At 38.8% G+C, this 21,359-nt stretch overlaps 1 protein-coding gene across 4 annotated transcripts in view; it reads left to right on the plus strand.

The window, feature by feature from the left end:
* The window catches only part of RAB27A (RAB27A, member RAS oncogene family), a 78,510-nt gene that overhangs the window by 53,555 nt on the left and 3,596 nt on the right, over positions 1-21,359 (plus strand). For all 4 annotated transcript variants that reach the window (XM_044229643.1, XM_044229642.1, XM_044229644.1 and 1 more), the window contains 3 exons: positions 4,219-4,304; positions 6,619-6,722; positions 10,599-10,722. In XM_044229643.1, the coding sequence (XP_044085578.1) occupies positions 4,219-4,304; positions 6,619-6,722; positions 10,599-10,722 (314 nt within the window). The remainder of the gene's footprint in view (positions 1-4,218; positions 4,305-6,618; positions 6,723-10,598; positions 10,723-21,359) is intronic.

Genomic DNA, 21,359 nt, shown 5'->3' on the forward strand with positions numbered 1-21,359 from the left:
GGATGACTGAGTAATATTCCATTGTGTATATGGACCACATCTTTATCCATTTGTCTGTTGAAGGGCATCTCAGCTCTTTCCATAGTTTGGCTATTTGTGGACATTGCTTCTATGAACATTGGGGTGCATGTGGCCTTTCTTTCCACTACATTTGTATCTTTGGGGTAAATACCCAGTAGTGTAATTGCTGGATCACAAGGGTAGCTATATTTTTAACTTTTTGAGGAACTGCCACACTGTTTTCCATAGTGGCTGTACCAATTTGCATTTCCACCAACAGTGTAAGAGGGTTCCCATTTCTCCACAACTTCTCCAACATTTGTTGTTTCTTGCCTTGTCAATTTTTGTCATTCTAACTGGTGTAAGGTAGTATCCCAATGTGGTTTTGATTTGAATTTCCCTGATGGCTAATGATGATGAACACTTTTTCCTATATGTTCTTAATGGAGTGACCCTTTTATCATTACAAAATATCCTTCTTTGTCCCTATTAAGTTTTTGTCTTAAAGGTTTTTTTTTTTTTCTTTATGGTATTAGCGTAGCCTCTCCAGCTGTCTTTTAGTTACTGTTTGCATGGTATTTCACCCTCATCCTTTTATTTACAACCTCTATGTATCTTTGAATCTAAAGTATGTCTCTTGTAGATAGTACAGGGTTGGGTCATATTTTTAAATCCATTTTGCCGATTTCTGCCTTTTATTTAGAGTATTTAATTCATTTATATTTATTTTTTAAGATTTTATTTATTTATTTGACAGAAAGATTACAAGTAGGCAGAGAGACAGACAGACAGAGCGGGGAAGCAGACTCCCTCCTGAGCAGAGAGCCTGATGCAGGGCTCGATTCCAGGACCCTGAGACCCTAACCTGAGCCAAAGGCAGAGGCTTACCCCACTGAGTCACGCAGGTGCCTCAGTTCATTATATTTAATATAATTAGTGATAAGAAAGGATTTATGTTTGCCATTTTGTACTTGTTTTCTATGTGTCTTATTTTTTGTTCCTTTGTTTTTTCATGACTACTTTATTTTGTGTTAAATACTTTCTAGTATTTCATTTTAATTCCCTTGTCATTATTTTTACTATATATTTGAGGTTTTTTTTTAATAGTTCCCCTAGGGATTATAATTATCATTTTTAATTTTTAACAATCTAGTTTAGATTAATACCAACTTAATTTCTTTACTATCATGAAACTGTGTTTACATATGGCTTCACTTCCTACTCCTTCCTTTGCACTTATTGTCAAACAAATTATATCTTGTTATGTGTCTAACAATGTGTCTAAATCAACAGATTTATAATAATTCATGCAGTTGTATTTTAATAAGATGGAAGAAAAGAATTAAAAAATACTTTAAAGTACTTAATTTAAAATTTAAAAATATTAAAAATACTTTAAATTGAATAAAAAAATAAATTATACTTTCTTTTATATTTATCTATGTAGTTATATTTCTGGTGCTCTTCATTTTTTATGGATTTGACTTACTGCACAGTGTCCTTTTGTCTCAGCCTGAAGCACTGTATTTATTATTCCTTATAGAGCAAGTATGCTGGTGATGAATTTTTTGTTTTTGTTTATCTGGGGATGTCTTACTTTCTCTTTCAATTTTAAACAATAATTCTTGGTTGATAGTCTTTTTTTTCTTTCAGCGCTTTGATTATGTCATCTTACTGCCTTTTGGCTTTTATTGGTTTTAATAACAAATCAGCTGTTAGACTTATTAGATCCGTTGTGTGTGATGAATTATTTTTTATTTGCTGCTTTTAAAGATTTTTTTTTAAAGATTTTTATTTATTTGTCAGAGAGAGTGAGCACAGGCAGACAGAGTGGCAGGCAGAGGCAGAGGGAGAAGCAGGCTCCCTGCCGAGCAAGGAGCCCGATGTGGGACTCGATCCCAGGACGCTGGGATCATGACCTGAGCTGAAGGCAGCCGCTTAACCAACTGAGCCACCCAGGCGTCCCTATTTGCTGCTTTTAAGATTCTCATTTTGTCTTCAGATTTTGACAGCTTGATGAGGTGTCTAGTCAATCTCTATTAATTTATTGGTGCCCTCTTGAATATGCAGATGAATGTTTTTCATCAAATTTTGAAGGTTTTTGGCTATTATGTCTGCAAATTTTTTTCTTCCTCTGTATGTCTTCTTTTTTAGGATTGCCAGTATGTATATGTTGGTATGTTTGATGGTTCCATAGGTTTCTGAGACTCTGTTCATTTTCCTTTACTCTTTTTCCATCTGTGCCATGGCCTGAATAACCTCAACTGACCTGTCTTCAGATTCAGTGGTTATTTCTTCTGCCAGTTCTAGTCTGTTATTGAACCTCTCTAGTGAATATTGCACTTCAGTTATTGTACTTTTTAACTCCAGAATTTCCATTTACTTTTTATATTATCTGTCTCTATTAATATTCTCTATTCAGTGAGGCATTATTCTTTAATTCTTTAAAAAATTTATTCACTTATTTTAGAGAGACAGAGAATAAGAAAGGACAGGCAGTGGGAGCAGCAAAGGGAGAGGGAGAAGCAGGCTCTTCACTGAGCAGGGAGTCTGATGCAGGGCTTGATCCCAGGACCATTGGATAATAACCTGAGCTGAAGGCAGATGCTTAACCAACTGAGCCACCCAGGAGGCGTTATACTTTAATTCTTTAGACATGATTTCCTTTAGTTCTCTGAACGTTTTTATAATAGCTGATTTAAAATCTTTTTCTAGTGAGTTCAACATCTGGCCTTCCTTAAGGGTGGTTTCTCTTGATTTCTTTTCCCCTGCTGTGTATGAGCCATACTTTCCTGTTTCTTTTTGTGTCTCATAAACTTTGTTGAAAACTGGACATTTTAAATAATATAATCTGGCAACTCTGGAATCCGATTTCTCCCCTTTCCCAAGGAGGGGAAAGGGCAGAGGGAGAGGGAGAGAGATAATTTCAAGCAGACTCTGTGTTGAGCACAGAGCCTGACATGGGGCTCTATCTCACAACCCTGACATCATGACATGAGCTAAAATCAAGATTCGGACAATTAACTGACTGAGCCACCCAGGTGCCCCTGAGTAGTCAGATTTCTTGAATCAGTAAGTCTTTCAGTTTTTTATGACACACTCTGTATGTGTGTGTGTTCATTTTGGGACAGGTGCTAATGCTCCTATGGATAGTTCACAACGCTGCCTTAACCTTCACTTCCTGCATGAAAAGAGCCTCAAAGTTAACTCGAGATATGATCATTGGTTCTTTTCAAGTCTTTCCCAGGCATATGTACAGCACTATGTATGAGACTGGCCTGGTACATTCCAGGGAATATTTGAGCTTTTCAAATCTCCCCATGGACATCTCATTTCCCTATTTTTGTCTTCAAGTTTTTTGGTTTGGATTTTGTTAGCCCCAGTTGGTACTGCTGCCTTTGGTAGCTGTGATGCTAAATAATTGCTCCTGTTTGTTTTCAACAAATGCCGTAAGAGCAAGGTTGCTATAAAGCAAGCTCTGAGTTTAGCAAAGTCAAGTCAAGGCCTGGGAATGGAGCTTTAAAGGCAACTTTCAGATGGTTCTCTGGAGATGAGACTTTGGGGAGCTTCAAATCTGTTTTACCTCTACTCCCTTCAGTGATTACTATGCTGATTGTTTTCACAGCTACCATAATAGTACATTTCTTGGTTTTCAAGGCTACTGAGGAGCTTGGAAGAGTGGTTTGGGAATAGGATAAATTAAAACAGCACAAAGTTTACTGTTTTTACTGATATTCAGCCATTTTTCTTGATTAGATGCTTCTTGGAACATTGTGAGTCTTAATTTCCAGTGTTTGGAAAAAGTGAATTTTGACATTTTTTGCCAACGTTTCATTGCTTTTATGGAGGAAGAGATCATCAGAGGTCCTTCCTATAAAATTACTTTAGAGTACTTTTTAAAGATGGGCTAGGGAAAAATACTAGTGACTTGAGGGAACTTTGAGGAAAAGTAAGCAGACGATTTTTTTAATACAAATTATGTGTTATATATATTTAATAATATAGTTATAAAAATATATAATGTGTATATTTATGTTTTAATACAAATTATTGTATTATCCAAAGACAATTATTTGGACTAATATAAAAATAAGGTTGTGTTCCAGATGGAATTTTTTTAGAAGTCTAGATGCTTATGGGATCTTTACTGAATAGAAAAGTGAGAAGAATTATTTGTTTTCAAAAGTTTTCTTTTTCTCTTTCATTTTGCTATTTTAGGTGTATAGAGCCAATGGACCTGATGGAGCCATTGGCAGAGGCCAGAGAATCCATCTGCAATTATGGGACACAGCAGGGCAGGAGAGGTATGAGATCTTTAGTTATGTATTCCTTACTGGAGGAAAGGGAAAACCAGCTATGCCCTTCACACCATACCTGAGCAGGAAAACGCCAGCTGATTAGTTGACTTGGACCTAGATCAGACATGCTGCTAAATTAGTAGGAAATCTATCAGTCTGAAATGATAATGATGTCTATTTCATACAAGGTCAAAGGAAAAATGAATCCTTTTCCAAATAGACTATCTTACTTATACAGTTTCTACTTCTTCAATCTTTCTCCTGTCTCCTCCTCCTTTCTCCTCCACCTCCTTCCTCCTCCTCCTTCGTTTTGCTTGTTCTTGTTCTTCTTGTTCTTCATGTTATTGCTCTTTAAGATTTACACACTTTTCTCCATTTACCTTTGCTGTTTACACAGCTAAAAAGACAACTTCAGAATTACATGCATTATTCTTACCTGGTTGTTGAAACCTCACAGAAAATCTGATTAGAATTAACTCATATGGTCAGAAGTTGCTTGATCAAAATAAGTCACATGAAATCTTGATATAAAATTTCTTTTAGTTATAGCTACTGTTTTCTCTCACAGTTTCTTTGAAGTATTGTGTTTTTTATTTTTTTAAAAAAGATTTATTTATTTGAGAGAGAGAATGTGCCAGGGTGGGGGAGGGGGAGGGTGTTTGGGAGAGAGAAACTTCAGCAGACTCCACACTGAGTGGGCTCAATCCACACTTGGGGCTCACTCTCAGGATCCTAAGATCATGACCTCAGTCAAAACCAAGAGTCAGACACTTAACTGAGTGAGCCACCCAGGTACCCCTGAAGTGTTCTGTTTTTTAACTTTTTCTTAGGGAAATCTTCAAAGATATACTGCAGAGGATAGTATAATAAAATCATATACATATTTCCCAGTTTCAGTAGTCATTGATTTGTGGCCTATCTTATTTCATGTATACTTCCATCCCTTCTTATCCAACCCACCAAATTATTTTGAAGCAAATTCCAAATGTCAGATGTTTTCATTTATAACTACTTTGGTATGTATTCCTAAAAGATAAGGACTCTTTTTGTAAAAATATTGATTAGAAATATTGGAGAAAACTTAGAAGATTAGATGGCAATTTCATACTAGTATTTTCTTCCCTGGAATTTCTGCCTGTCAGTTGCTGACTTTACATAAAAATAAAGTGGAAACTGACTTTTAGAGGGAGAGGAGAGATGGCAGGATAAAGCCTTGGAAGAGAGAGTATCAAGAAAGGATATGGTCTGAGTCAATACTACTCCCACCTTAAAGCCAAAGAAATGGTTAGCAGACTTATGAGACCTCTTTAGAGACTGAAATTAAAAGGTCATGGAACCTACTATAACATCAAGTGAGGCGGAACTTTCTCAGGATAAGGAAAACATACACAGCAAGAACCATTGCTTTAGGCCTACTTAACTAGGTAAATTCTTTTTTTTTTTTTTTAGATTTTATTTATTTATTTGACAGAGAGAGACACAGCGAGAGAGGGAACACAAGTTGGGGAGAGGGAGAAGCAGGCTTCCGGCTGAGCAGGGAGGCCAAAGTGGGACTCCATGTGGGGCTTGATCCCAGGATGCTGGGATCATGACCTGAGCCAAAGGCAGACGCCCAATGACTTAGCTACCCAGGGGCCCCTTAACTAAGTAAATTCTTGACTGAGACTATGGGATCATGAGCTAGTTCTTGTGATCCCTGTCTAGCAGTCTGATTTTTCAAATCACATGGTCCATTAACACATAAACTTATGTAAGCAATAAATGTCTTACATACTTTTGGAATATCACCATCCAATTTGTTTTTTTAATTTTTAAAAATCTACAGAGACCATTTTTATTTTATTTATTTTTATTTAACTCTGGTATAATTAATGTACAGTGTTATATTCATCTTGGGTATACAATAGAGTGATTTTGCATCTCCATACATTTCTCAGTGCTCATCATAAGTGTCCTCTTAATCCCCTTTATCTATTTCATCCTTTCTCCCTTCCCCTCCCCTCTGGTATCCATCAGTTTGTTATAAGACTGAATTCCAAATACAACTTTGGTAATTGTTGGTGTTTATGAAGTCTCAGTATATTTTCAAGTATTCTTTCTGACTTTAGATATCTATTTGGTAGCACAATTTGCTAAATCTTCTGAAATAAAGAGATACAATTTGCATGTATAATGTGAAGTTATTTGAAGCAATGGCACATTATTAAACATCTAATTTGTTATTGATGAATTATTGAAAGAGACTGAGGGCACTATTGGTAGTTTTATATTTCACGAGTGGGGTCATGTTTAGCTGACCTATCTACTTTTATGTTCCTAGGTTTCGTAGCTTGACAACAGCCTTCTTCAGAGATGCTATGGGGTTTCTTCTGCTTTTTGATCTGACGAATGAGCAGAGTTTCCTCAATGTCAGAAACTGGATAAGTAAGTGCTATTGTTTCCATCTCCCACTCCCCACTTCCCAAATACAGTGCTCTCTTAAATTCTACTTCTGTTTTAAGTTGTTTTGAAGGAGCTCCTAGTACTATTTTACTTTGGAGGAAAGATTACTGAGATACTCTGCTTTTCCTAGTAATACTAACTTTGATTTGTTGAGTAGTTCTTATCCTGGAGGCACATGGCAGCAATTTACGTGTGGAAAACAGAGGATGCTCTTACCCATTTTATAGATAAGGAAAGAGAAACCTATAAAGGTTAAATCTCTGAGTATCTGCTTGCCTATTTTATGCTGTCAGAATTTATATCACCAGGGTATAATACATCTATTACATAGACATAAATATCTTTTGAAGGCTTAGAAGATCATACTCCTGGCTCCATGTCTCTTCTTTACTCAGAGTTCCCTTTTCTCCTTTTAAGGTCAGGGAGGTTGCCAGAAGGATCTCATCATGGAAGACTCTAAAATTACATTGGCAAAAGTGGTCCCCAGTACTATAGCCACACACAGAAACTCACATGCACACAGACACGTATGTAAACATACACACACCCTCATCTTGGCTCTTTGCAGAGATCCTGATCTCCCAAATGGTTGGCTAACAGCCACTTAAAATCCTATCACTTGATCAAATAAATAACAGCTTGCAAACCTACATTTTCCTCCATTAGTTGTGTTAGTGTAAACCCAGAGAATCTGTTGGGGAAGTCTGTGGTGTTAAATTCTTAACATCCAAATCCTTAAAATGAAAATACTGACTTAAAATACTGACAATTTAAAAAATAACTTGGTGTTTTGGTATTACAATGGGGTCATTGGCTGTGGTTTTGATAGCCTTTTGGTTTGATAACCTTATTTTTAAGAATGAGTTTTTAAATAAGTAATTCACATGGTGCATTGTGATTTTCAAAGCATTTTCACATACTTTGTACCTGATCCTCACAAGCACTGTGGGTGAAGATTCAGACAGGTGACGTGTCTTTATTTTAGGATAAGGACTGTCATCAACCCATCTGTTTTCACAGATAAAAATGGAAACTCTGAGACAGATAAATCTTGCCTATCTGGACTTTTTAGCTGATTAGATAAATAACAAAATTATGTGAAATTATGTGTAATGTATACATTTTATTTTGTTATCCTTAGAGTGTAAGAGAATTCTTACTGCACATTAGGTAGAGAAAACTTACACATTTTGAGGATTTCATATCTTCAATGGAAACTATTCTCCCCCAAGTTAATGTTGAGATCAAAGATAATAATATCAAATCTTCATTAGGAATAATAATTTATTGTCTATACATTTTATTTTCCCCCTGCCTGTTAGCATTTTGAATATTATAGGGATTATTTATTTCTTCCTTTTGGGGGGTGCAGGCTAGAACAAAGGCACTGTTGTCTTAAACAAGTACCTGGCTCCTGGCCCTAAGTGGCCTGGGGAGAGGAGAGCGGGTCTGCACCCTTCCTTTGCAGGCTGCCTTGGCAGTCAGTTCTCCTTGACTCCAAAGCTGTCCATGCCCCTTGGAAAGGGGATACATGCAAATCGAAAGGTGAGCCCTGCTGAATTCAGAAGACTGAACAGAAAGCTGAGGTCTCTCAGCCTGCTACATGGAAGGAATCAGGTACTGTTGTATTCACTTACCTATCTTCCTAGAGCTCAGAGAATGAGCAAGTCATGCCCTTAGGTATTCCTCATTGAGTGGCAGCCTATTTTGTAAAGAAATTTTAAAGTAGTCTGAATTTCTAAACATTGTTTCTGTAACCTCATGTGAATGTTATAAGAGCCCAATAGGTATATATTTTACATGTTTTTGCCTGTATATTTTTATTCCTATTATTCTACCTGTCTGAAAGCGGTCCCCACACCCACTCCCTCCATAACCACCCCTTTTAAAAAACTGGTTGGAGTTCTGCCTATTCTTTAAAATATGGCAAATTATGGGCTCCATGAAATTTTCTGTAACTGTAGTTGGATTAAATTTTTTCCTTCCTGTCAACTGCTATTATATTTTGTACTACCTGTAGGATTTTTAGTGGCTTTTAACCAGTATGAGTTGTAGTAGTTATTTATGTATGTGTCTTTTGCTTAGTGGGATTTTTTAAAGAATTGATTAATTTGCTTTTTATATAATTAATTCAGTCTTTGTAGAAAAATTAGGAAGGAAGAAATAAAAGGAAAAATCACCAATAATAGCACTTCCTGGAGTCTCCAAAATAAACAAATGCTATTAAACATCATTATTGGTGATACTTCATAGCACTTCTAAATGCTTTCACATATTAATGTAGTGGTTCTCAAGTATAAGTGTACATCTAGATCACCCAGGGAGCTTGTTAAAATACAGATTCTGGGCTCCATATCCAACATTCCTGATTCAGTAGCCCTGGGGTGCAACCTGAGAATTTTCATTTTGAACAAGTTCCCTAGTTATGAGAAGGCTCATGGACCGTACCTGAAGAATCAATGAATTAGCTCACTTAATCCACACCTTAACCCTGCAAAGTAAGTACCATCATTATTACCATTTACACATGAGGAAACGAATTCCTCAGGGTCACACAGCTAGTAAACAGTAGAACCAGGATTCAGTCTCGGATACAGTCAGTCCTGAGTTCATGCTCATAATCATGACACTGGACATGTATGGGATTAATAGAGCACAGAGCCACTCTGGAGACCGGAAAGGTTTCACCATGGAGGTAACTGAGAGGCAAGTCTTAAAAGAAGGGTGGAAATTCATGGAAGGAAGGTGGTGGTTGGGTGTTCAAGCACATTGGAACAGCATGGGTGCCATCTTGCAGGAAAGAAAGCACATGGCCATTATAGGAAACATACAGAGTTTGGTTTTGCCTGTGTAGGCCTTGTTCCCCAGCTGTCTCTTGAGGGCAAAGGTCAGGGCCCTGAAATTCTGTAACAAGTATCTGGCCTATGTTGATGACCACTGAATTCTTGCTGACTAGATTTTCTCTTGATAAGATATAATGAACATAACTTTGTAATGAGGAACTAAAATGTCAACACTTTTCTGGTTAACTATGATAAATAAATTAGGCCATACCAACTTTTAGGTATGTCTTATTGTGAAAATTTGGGCTGCTCTAATCTCATTATGAATAAGATGAATAAGAAATAAAGCTTTCTTTTACTTCTTTGGAGATTAAACTATTTAGCTTAATGAAACTCTTTTTGTTTAATTGCTTTTTAAAAGTATGCCTATTTTCAGGTTTTCAGGTGAAAAGAAATAAACGCTGTGGAATAAGAATTGTAGTCTTCTGCTTCCCTTTAGTTCTGGTGACAGAGTCATTTCCTGTTTATTCTAGAATGGTTTTCTCTCATTTAATCTTATATCTTTCTTATATTAATTGAATTGATTCTGCCTTAGGATAATAGAAAAATGTGAAAGCATTTCAGATAGAAACAAGCTAGTTCATTCAAAAGAAGACAGTTCTTTTAAAAATATTGCGATGGGGAGACACCATATGAAATATAGAGCTTTATGATTAACAGTAAGCACTAAAAATTCTCCCAAGTTTTTCTCCAATGGCCTTCAGTAGAGATAGCCACAAGGTTATGTACACATGGTCGCTCACATGCACACATGCACTATTAGAGGGTTAGCCATTTCTCCCATTCCTCTCTGATTTAAATAAGATGGGATATGTGTTTAAGGATAAGTTCTACATCTCTGCCCTGTCCATTCCGTTCTGCAGATTAGGTTCCTGATGCTTTGAAAGCATTCTATCATTTCCTTATGTCCGTATATCCACTTTAAGTTGGATATATCCAAAAGTTTTCAGAGCACATTTGCGTATATTCTCCATTGATCACACATATTATTTACCTATGATAATTTCCCATACAGGCCAGCTACAAATGCATGCATATTGTGAAAACCCAGATATAGTGTTATGTGGAAATAAGAGTGATCTTGAAGACCAGAGAGTAGTAAAAGAGGAGGAAGCAAGAGGACTTGCAGAGAAATATGGGTGAGTATTTTTGTGGAGAAATCTAGAAAAAACATTCCCAAAACAAACAGTAGCACATGAATGGATAACAGGAGATGTAAAAGCAAACAGTTGAAACAGCACACTTAGATGTAGGCTTTGGGAAGTATAATACCTGCTTTACAGATTAATATTATGTGATAATGTGAACCCAAAGAAAAACACTGGGTGAGGGCCATGCTTCAATACCATTTTCTCAATCTCTTGGTGTTTAAAGACACCTTTGAGGGAAAATGCCCTAACTATGGAAGGTTGCTTTCCCAAGATGCAAGTAGGAGATGTGTGGGGTAAGTAAATTCTCTCTATTGAGCAAGAAAATTTCGAAGCCAGTTCATGTGCTGCTGTAGAGAGTCCCAGCATACAGGAAGGCCTATCAGCTTTGAAATTTCTGTGCTGGGAGAGGAGCATGAGCATGAAGTTTCCCTTGGTTTAGGTTGTGTTTTTGTGGTGGAGAATCATCTAAATAATGTCGTCTTCCTTGAATTCTGGGAATAGGATCACAGTAGCATTGATTGGACATGAAAGAAGGGGGTAGCCACTGTTTATTAAAATGTCAAGGGCATCTCTACAAAGGAATTTGTGCTTTGCTTTCTTTCTATCTCTAATACAATGAGAACCCAAGAGTGTATGTATTAATTACCCTTAATATAAATGGGAGGCAGTTAGTGGAGCTGAGAAGGAAGGGGAAGTAGAGAGAGAGAGAGATAGGGGATGTTACCCAGCTCCTGGCCCTGGTTTGTAGGCAGAATCCAAGGAAGCCAGAGGAGGACCTTTCTGTTTTTATTGTGTGACAACTGCTTTGTTCTTCTTTGGGCTGATGGAGGACCAAAGAACACTCAAGGATAGCTTTCACATTGGGAAGGGAGTAGAAGGATTAGGTTGGTCAGGTGGGAAGAAGTCAGTGTCTAGAGAGTTTAGAATACCAGGTAAGGAGAGTTGCTGAATCCTGGGGAGCAGGGAGTTGCTGAAATCCTTTGAACATGGAGGGGTGTGGTAAGTACTTCTCTAGATCAGTCTGGGAGAGGTGCATGGGCTAATGTGAAGGGAGGAAATACTAGAGACAAGAAGATTGTGGTGATCTGTTAGATGGGTAGGAGCTGTATTTGTGGAAAAGAAAAAGGAATAAATTGGACAAAATAGGCAGGGTGGGGGCAGAACAGGATTCTAGATCTTTTTCAATTCTAGGGGCAGGCAAGACAGCTTGGGGTGGTGGGGTGTATCTATTCCTATCAATTATACTAGCTCGCTCTGGCATATATTTGCAATAGGATGCAAAGGTTTTCACTCTAGCGTAGATGGTACTTACCCATGTTAGAAGCCTGAGGAGCTTTTAACAAATGCTTGTGTCCGGGCCTCACCTCTGAGCTTCTGAGGTCATTGGTCTGGAGTGGTTTTTCAGGTAAGATTCAGTGGAAGAAACATACTCACATATGAAGGCATTTGTTACAGGTATTTGACCTTGTGCACTTGTGGCAGCTGGTTAAGCCGTCTCTGAGGTGTTGACACTGAAACTTGAAGTCCACAGGTCAGGCAGTCAGGAAGGGAAGGCGGGTCTAAGGTGGGGAGTGTAAATACCAGCAAACACCACCTAAAGACCCATAACAGACTGAGACCTGCCTCAGGGTTTGTTGCCTCTGACCGGGAAGGTCTGGGTATCTCAGAGAAGCCAGGGACCTTTGTCATGGGGCTAAGCACATGCATCTGGCCAAGGAGTTGGAGAAACTGAAGGAGGGTCTTGGGGAAGGTAGAACAGGTTCAGGTCCAGGTCCTGGTTTATGCAACCACACAAGCCAGCAGCTAAGCAATGATGTATGAGAGCTACTGAATGGCTGCGGCGTCACCTCCACTCCCTCAGCTCCCCCAGATCTCTCCTGTGAGCCACCCTAACTGGAAAGGAAGTTCTGGGAAATGTTCAACCGAACCGAGTTAACATGTTACAAAACCCTGCAGATGAGGGCCTGGGCACCGGTGTCTCCTAGAAACTCTCCGCATGATTGTCAGGTTAGAAGTGCCCAGGAGCTTTCAGCAAATACCTCCTGAGCTTTTGACACAATTGGCCTGGAGTAGTGATTCTGAGGTGGAGGCTGGCAAAGCCCCACAGGCCATTCTGATATGCTCTTCTACCCTTGAGAGGTACTCGGGTAATGCAGTAGGAAGGAAGGAGGGAGGGCCAGATACCACGGAGAGTACCGGAGTGTCGAAACTGGGAGCTGGGAGCTATGTTGCAAGGGGGCAAGGAGGAAGTAAGTGATGAAGCAATGGAAACTGTGGATGCAGACCATGCTTTTGAGAAGTATGTTAGTGAGGCCAAAAGAAATAGGGCATCTAAGGGAGTTAGCTAGACCCAACAACTGTGTCCCCAAGTACCAGAGGGGAGCCAGAATGGACTGCTCCCCCCACCTGGTTTCTTCAGCCTTCTGTTTGTTTCTTCTCTTCTGGTTCTCAGGATTCCACTTCCTCCTTCATATCAAAGAGCCCAACTTTGCCTTCTGTCTGTAGGTGGAGTCTGGGGGGCCAGGGCATGTCTTTCATCTGTTCCCAGCTCACAGGGTCTGGGGAGTACTTCATAAGAGAGGTTCAATCTCAGGTTTCTGAATTCAGTTAAAATGAGAGAAGGGATCTCTATTGGCAAAGAAAGGAAAGAGAGAGAAACAGAATTTTCTTAGGAACTAGGAAGCACAGGGTGCCTGGGTGGCTGTCATTAAGCAACTGCCTTTGGCTTAGGTCATGATCCCAGGGTTCTGGGATCAAGTCCTACATCAGGCTCCCTGCTCAGCAGGAAGCCTGCTTCTTCCTCTCCTACTCCCCCTGCTTGTATTCACTCTCTTGCTGTGTCTCTCTTTGTCAAATAAATAAATAAAATCTTTAAAAAAAAGGATTAGGAAGCATAAAATATTGTTCTGCAGACACTTGGGTGGCTCAGTTGGTTAAGTGTTCTACTCTAGGTTTCAGCTCAGGTCATGATCTCAGGGTCGTGGAATCAAGCCCCATGTCAGGCTCCTTGCTGGGCATGGAGCCTGCTTAAGATTCTCTCTCTCTCCCTCTCCTTCCCCCACCACGTACAGGCACTTGCATGCCCTCTCTCTCTCAAATAAATAAATCTTTAAAAAATACTGTAAGCTGTTTGATCATTTCAGAAGCAAAAAGAAACAGTTTAGTGCATATGCATTTCACAAACCTGACATGTAGGTTTAATGATTATTTCACAGATTTTTTTCATTTTTAATTATAATATTTTCATTGATTGCACATGTACTAAAGGGCTGTGTTGGTCAGTTCATCTCCATGCTAGTCGTGGTAAAATAGAATATGGTTTATGGCATCTCTTTGCATTATTTGTATATTGTCTGATAAATTTGCATTTTGTTACTGTTGTGCGCCCTTTCCTCTCCAGTACCTAAAAATGAATCATTGGTTCATAAGTTCTTCTCTTAAATATACATGCACTTGGAGAATGAAAGACAATGTCTCAGAAAAACTTCGCAAACCTAATAAAGAACACGTTATAGTACAAATATGAAAAATAAATCTGTCTGTGACAAGGAAATCTGAGAATAAGACTTTCATGCAGGAGCCAGAAATGGAAAGGGTGAATTACGTGTATGATGAAGAATATCAGAAACTGTGTTTAGTAGACTAAGAATCCATTTACATCTAATTCCTTTTAATTTTCAGGTTTTTCTAGAACAAGGGCAAAATAATGCTTTCTAGTATGTTATATTGAGTAATATTGTCAATGAAGTCAGAGAAAGGAGCAAAACAGAAGTTTGCCCAAACTTGTCCTCCTGCCAGTCAAAATGAGGATGGTCTACACTGTTGCCAAAACACTTTAAAAAAAATAGCTACAAAGTAAAACATGTTGGAAGGGCAAACAGAACCAGCATTGGCAACATTCCTCTTTGAGGTGATACTATTGGATCTCAAACCTTAGTGTGTTTCAAAATTGCCTGAACTCTGACTCCTAAGGAATTTCTGATTAGTGGCTCTGGGGTAGAACCCAGAAATTCGTTTCTAACTGATTCCCTCCTGCAGGTGATTGAAGGTAGTGCTTTGAGAACCAATGGTATACATGTAAAGTTACTACAGGTGTGCATGCTGGCAGATAGTTTTGTTGATGGTATAATTGGATAAATCATTAGAGAATATGAAGCATTGTCGAATGTGCCTTGCATGGGTGAGGGAAATGTGCTTAATGACTCATCACTGGAAAATCCATGTTTGAGGAGGGAGGATACTTTTTCTCTCAGTTGATTAAATCAGCTGTGGTATAAACTGGAAGTGGACCCTGGGATTGGTAGTGAGAGTATGCCAGCTGTAAGTGAGCAGGCAAGGACTTGATGAATTACAAACGGCTGCATCTAAATGCCCTCTCAGTCTTCTTTTCTCACACGGGATAGTTGGTGGTCATTAGAAGCCTTTCCATTTTTTATTCTGAATTAAAGGACATACAGAAAATTGGGAATACAATGAAACCGTGATAATTGAATATGTACATATTTCATGTGCTATACAAAGGAATGGGTAGAACATTTTTTAAAATTGAGAAATAATTGATATATAACATTGTATTCGTTTTAGGCACACAGTGATGATTGGATATATGTATAGATTGCTACCACAATAAGCTTGGTTATTATCCATTAGCACACAGTTATAATTTTTTTCTTTTTCTTCAAAGATTTACTTATTTATTTGACAGAGAGAGAGAGAGAGGGAGAGAGTACAAGCAGGGGGAGCTGCAGAGGATGAGGGAGAAGCAGTCTTCCCACTGAGCAGGGAGCCCGATGTGGGGGTTGATCCCAGGACCCCAGGATCATGACCTGAGCCAAAGGCAGACGCTTAACTGATTGGGCCACCCAGGCGCCCCAATTTTTTTTTCTTCTGGTGACAACTTTTAAGATCTACTCTCTTAAGGGCAGCAAATTTAAGATGACTTTTCCCCCACTGAAGCATGGTGGCTATTGATGAGGAAGGTGTTCAAGAGTTTCTGGATTAAAGAACGTGTTAAAAACATTTATTTACAACATTAATAATATGAGCACAGATCGTTTCTGGGGTTCAAGTGGCTTAGCTCAGCCGAATGCTGTGTCCTAGCTAGACTGAAATGTGGCATGAATAACTTGATCACAAATAATTTGATTCTTTGCATACTTCATGACATCTTTCCTTCATTCAAGAAATAATGATGTATCATTGGGAAGGCATGTTTTAAAACCACATACCTAAACTAAAACTAAACATACAAGACTGATTTTCAGAGCCCCCTGCAACTGGGACACCTCGATTTCAGTTGAAACGGTCCATACACCCATCCTTCCTTGTAAGTGCTTGTTCATTTAGCATTCAACAGACTGTGAAAAGTAGTGAGACACATTTCTTAATTTAGTGAAAAAATTTTCCATGATATCTGGATCCACATGTGAGCCAAATAATCCAGAACCATTTGACAGCACCATCAAATACACCTGCTTTCATTCCTGGAAACCTGTAACTATAATCTAGGATCTTCTAGTTTTGGGAATATAAATAATAGAAATCAGCTTGATGTGGATCCTGACCAATATATTGCATAAGCAGGATCTAGATATCCTGGTGAAAGACTGTAAGTGATAATAACCCCCTCATCGATTTGAAGTCCTTTGCCGTTTTGCTCATTTTATATTTATTTTAAAATCTATGACTAATATATTTCTTTTTAAAAAACGTATCATAACTGGTGTTCTGCATCCATTCCAAACAGCTGTTGAGTGGTCATTTCTGAATTGAAAATTACAAATAGCTACACAGGATTTTTTTTAAATATTTGGTCTATACTGGTCCTAGTAATGCTCCATTAGCACCACCGTGTGGAGAGAAGGAACCATATCATTCTATGGTTAAAAAGGGTGACAACTGATCCTCTTGAATGTCAGCTAATTTTACTAAATTTTTGCCTAGTAAGTTTTAGGAAAAACAGAATATTATTTTAAGAGAAGGAAAAAGTCCATTAGAGTCAGATTTATTGGGCACTTGCTGGATGCTATGCTTGTGCATCTCATTTTCTCCTTCCATGACTCCATGAACCACTGTTACCCTCTTTACAGGTATGGAGAAGTGGTTGGATGTTGTAGCCCAGATGCCTTCGAAAAGTGAATATCAAAAAGATGTGGACATAAAAATAGTACTAACTCTATCCTCTAGACTCTTTTGTCCTTAGCACAAGCTGGACAGTCCAGTTTTCAAATGTGAACACAAAGGCACATGTCTGTCTCTGGAGCATCATTTTTTTGTGGAAAGAAAGTCTTATTTCAGGTTCTTCTCTGTGGATCTCGTTTGCTTCTCCTCTGACGGCTTAGAGAGCAGAGCAGAGTGAACTCGAGCATTCACTAATTCCTGAAGAAACAAAGACCACATTGCCCTAGTTGTTCAGAAGACTCTGAATGATTAGTCTAAAGATTAAGATTGTTGGAGCTCCTGAGTGTCTCGGTTGGTTAAGCGTCTGCCTTCAGCTCAGGTCCCATGATCCCACGTTCCCGTCACTGAGCCCCACATTGGGCTCCCTGTTCAGCGGGGAGCCTGTTTCTCCCTCTGACTCTCACTCTTGCTTGTGCGCTCTCTCTCTCTTTTTCTCAAATAAATAAATACATACATAAAATCTTAAAAAAAAAAGATTGTTAATCAGACTCCAGGTCACATGACCTGGAACTTCACAAATTGCAGGACGATATCCCCGAAGGAGAGAAGGTTGTTCCTTGAATTTGGAGTCAAATTGTTAAGGGGCACCTGGGTGGCTCAGCTGTTAAGTGTCTGCCTTTGGCTCGGGTCATGATCCCAGGGTCCTGGATTGAGCCCTGCATCAGGCTCCCTGCTCGGTGGGAATCCTGCTTCTCTCTCCCCTGCTACCCCTGCTGTGTTCCCTCTCTCTGTGTCTCTATCAAATAAATAAATAAAATCTTTTAAGACAAACTACATGTTAAGTGAAATAAGTCAAGCAGAGAAAGACAATTGTCATATGGTTTCACTCATATGTGGAACATGTTGGGTCCGTTATCAAAGGAATGAGACTGAGACAAAGTGAAAGTTATGCAAAGCCTTATTCTATGCCAGGCATTAGAAGTTAGACTGACCGGCCAGGGCCGCCTCTGAAGACCACCCCCACTACCCCTCCCTCCCTTGGACTTACAGGTTAGTTTTATAGGGCGCAACCGCAGACTTCTACGTATGTGGCTTTGGCTGATTGGATGTGTCTCTTACCTGTGTGTTTTATTAACAGTTACCTGGAACTGATACCAATAACTGTTGAGGCATTTATTAAACAAAATAACCTTGTTTTAGGTGTGTTTTAAAAACAGTTACCTGGAACTGATATCAGTAACTGCTGAGGCATTTATTAAACAACAAAATGTCTACCTGGGCAACATGAAGTCACTTTGGCTAAGTAGGCCCAAGCAGGCCCTAGGGGTTTAACAGGTTTTAACGTGGAATTGACCCCAACAGAACATAAGCAATGGCATGGAGGACAATAGAGGAAGGGAGGGAAAACTAAATGGGAAGAAATCAGAGAGGGAGATGAACCATGAGAGACTATGGAAACAGGGAAACAATCTGAGGGTTTCAGAGGGGAGGGAGGTGGGGGTGGGTAACAGGGTGGTGGATATTGAGGAGGTTACATGTTGTGATGAGCACTGGGTGTTATACTAAACTAATGAATTGCTGAACACTACATCAAAAACTAATTATGTACTATAGAGTGGCTAATTGAGCATAATAAAAAAATCATCTTTTTTTTTTAAGATTTTGTTTATTTATTTGACAGAGAGAGACAGCAAGAAAGGGAGCATAAGCAGGGGGAGTGGGAGAGGGAGAGACTTCTTGCTGAGCAGGGAGCCCTGATGCCATGCAGAGCTGGATCCCAGGATGCTGGGACCGTGACCGAACCAAAGGCAGATGCTTAATGACTGAGCCACCCAGGTACCTCAATAAACTACATCTCATTAAAAGATGTACAATATTTCTATGAGTGACTTAAAAAATTATATCTTACCTACTATACCCTGAAGTTCTACCAATTAAATACTTACTTAGGGTGCTTGGGTGGCTCAGTTGATTAAGCAACCGCCTTCGGCTCAGGTCATGATCCCGGAGTATGAGGATCGAGGCTCACATCAGACTCCTAGCTCCACAGGGAGTCTGCTTCTCCCTCTGACCTTCTCCTCTCTCATGCTCTCTCTCACTGTCTCTCTCTCAAATAAATAAAATCTTAAAAAAATAAATAAATACTTGCTTAAGTTAGTAAATATTTTAAATAGCTTATAGGTCTGCTAGAGGTACTAATACCTTAGTATTAATCAGTAAATTCAGATCCCTTTCTCTCTGCATTTGGTGAAGGTCACTTGGGGCAATGAGGAATCTGATAAGGACTCATGGTAGGCAGATGCTTTGGAGCATGAAGCACTTTAGCAAGGACAGGTCTGAGTGAGCCAACCCTGACGCAGGGAAGGAAGCATGGTCCCAGGTACTAGAATTTAGGACAGTACTATAGATCAGCTACCTTACGGATTAAATCAATAGTTTGTAAACTAGTTTGGGAATTTAATGTTTATAATGTTGCTCAGGTCTCTTGGAGCTATAACTGTCCATGACTCAGTGAAACTGTTTCAATGGGATGATGTGTTCTGAGTGTTAAACAACAAAATTACAAGGAAACTTCTGGTCCTAACCTATTCTGTGTTGGAAATAAGAAACATTTATCAGTGACACAAGTATCAAAAATGACATATTTCCTATGTGTCAGTTCAGATATAAACACTTTAAATGTTAACTTATTTAATCCTTATAAGAAGGCACTGATATTATTTAGTTTTATGGGTGAAGCAACTGAGGCACCGTTTCATGGCTTGCCAGGGTCGTTCTTGGATTTGAATCCAGGCAGCCTGACTTCAGAGATTATGGCTCTTAACCTTTGTCCAAGATGTTTCTAACTTCTTTGCGTAGATTTCTATAGGTTTCTATGCATAGATTTTTATGGATCTCTTTCTATGCATAGACTTTTATGGATTTTAGAAGTATTTTCAACTTGTAATTTCTCATTTATGCCTCAAAAATAACTGAGGCAATTTTCAGGAGCTGAGAGGGAGAAACAATGGAAAGTGGAACTAGCTTAATGGAGATTCAGTTGAGGAAATCAGTGAGGCTCAGGACTTGAATTCAAAAGCTATTTTTATAATGGACTTTAAGGGGATTTCAAAAAATCAGATGTACATTACTATGATAAAGTTCTGCTCACTTTTCTTTCTTCCTTTCCTTTTCCTTTCCTTTCTTTTTTCTTTCTTCTTCCTTTCCTTTCTTTCCTCCTTCACTCCCACCTTCCCTCCTCCTCCTCTTCCTCCCCCTCCTCCTTTTCTCTCTCTCTCTCTCTCTCTTTCTTTTTGCCTTTCCAATTTCAGCTTATTATTCTTGGGGAGAGGGATGAGTTTTACCATTGCTTTTCCATAAAACAATTTATTTCTGAATGGTGATAGAATGATTAAGCCTTCTTTTTAAGTATGAGAAATGTTCTGTAGACTTTAAATGATTCTTCATGGTGTAGTTGAGAAAGCATAGGATGAAGAAAATATAAGTATTGACATTTTGAGAATTCTCATTCTCAAAGTATTCCTGTAACAATGGTAGCATAAAGCACCATTCCAGTGATTTAGCTCAAAAACATCATAAGTGCTGGATAAATAAGTGTTGAATCTCCACAAAGGATGCCCTCTTAATACTTGGTAATCAAATACTGCATGTGACCAGGGAGATGGGAAAGATGCATTATCTTCTTTTTGTGGATAAGGCAGCAGATGAAGATGGAATTAAGAAGACTGATAACAACAAAGATGTAGCCAGGCAGGAGGTTCAAAAGGATTAAGACCATGTAATTTGCTCAGCAAACCATTCTCTGATTAAGGTGTTTTAGAGTTAGTCTGAGAGGTCTGATTGTGGGCATGGTAGAATCAGTGGAGCAACCATGTCTCACAGTACTCACAGGTGGATGGATAAATGCTCAGATGATTTATGAGTTCCTCATCCAGTTTTTTTTTTAAGATTTTATTTATTTGACACACAGAGAGAGATCACAAGTAGGTAGAGAAGCAGGCAGAGAGAGAGAAGCAGGCTCCCTGCCAATCAGAGAGCCCGATGTGGGGCTCAATCCCAGGACCTTGACATCATGACCTGAGCCAAAGGCAGAGACTTAACCCATTGAGCCACCCAGGCGCCCCTCCTCATCTAGTTTTTAAGAGCTACCCTAAAGCAGGAGAGAATTGAAGAGGTCAAGTTATAAGGCCTGTCAGCTCTTACAGGAAGTGTGCAGATAATAACATAGCATCACAAAGAATCATAATGGAGAAATAGCCTTCCATTCTTACACGTGTACCCCTTTAGTGACATGAGAAGCAAAGCAGCTGTGGGAAGATCTGTAAAAGCACTAGGAAGTTTAAAAAAGAAATCTATAAATAAAGCTCTTTTTAATATATTTATTATATATAATATTAATATATAATATTACATATTATATATATTTATATATAAAGCTCTCATTGTAGAAGCTGTTCCCAGCCAAGAAATAATAGAAAGAGTAACTGACATTGTAATCAGAGTCA

The sequence above is a fragment of the Neovison vison genome, chromosome 13 (assembly GCF_020171115.1).
Source record: "Neovison vison isolate M4711 chromosome 13, ASM_NN_V1, whole genome shotgun sequence".
NCBI classification, from domain to species: Eukaryota; Metazoa; Chordata; class Mammalia; order Carnivora; family Mustelidae; genus Neogale; species Neogale vison.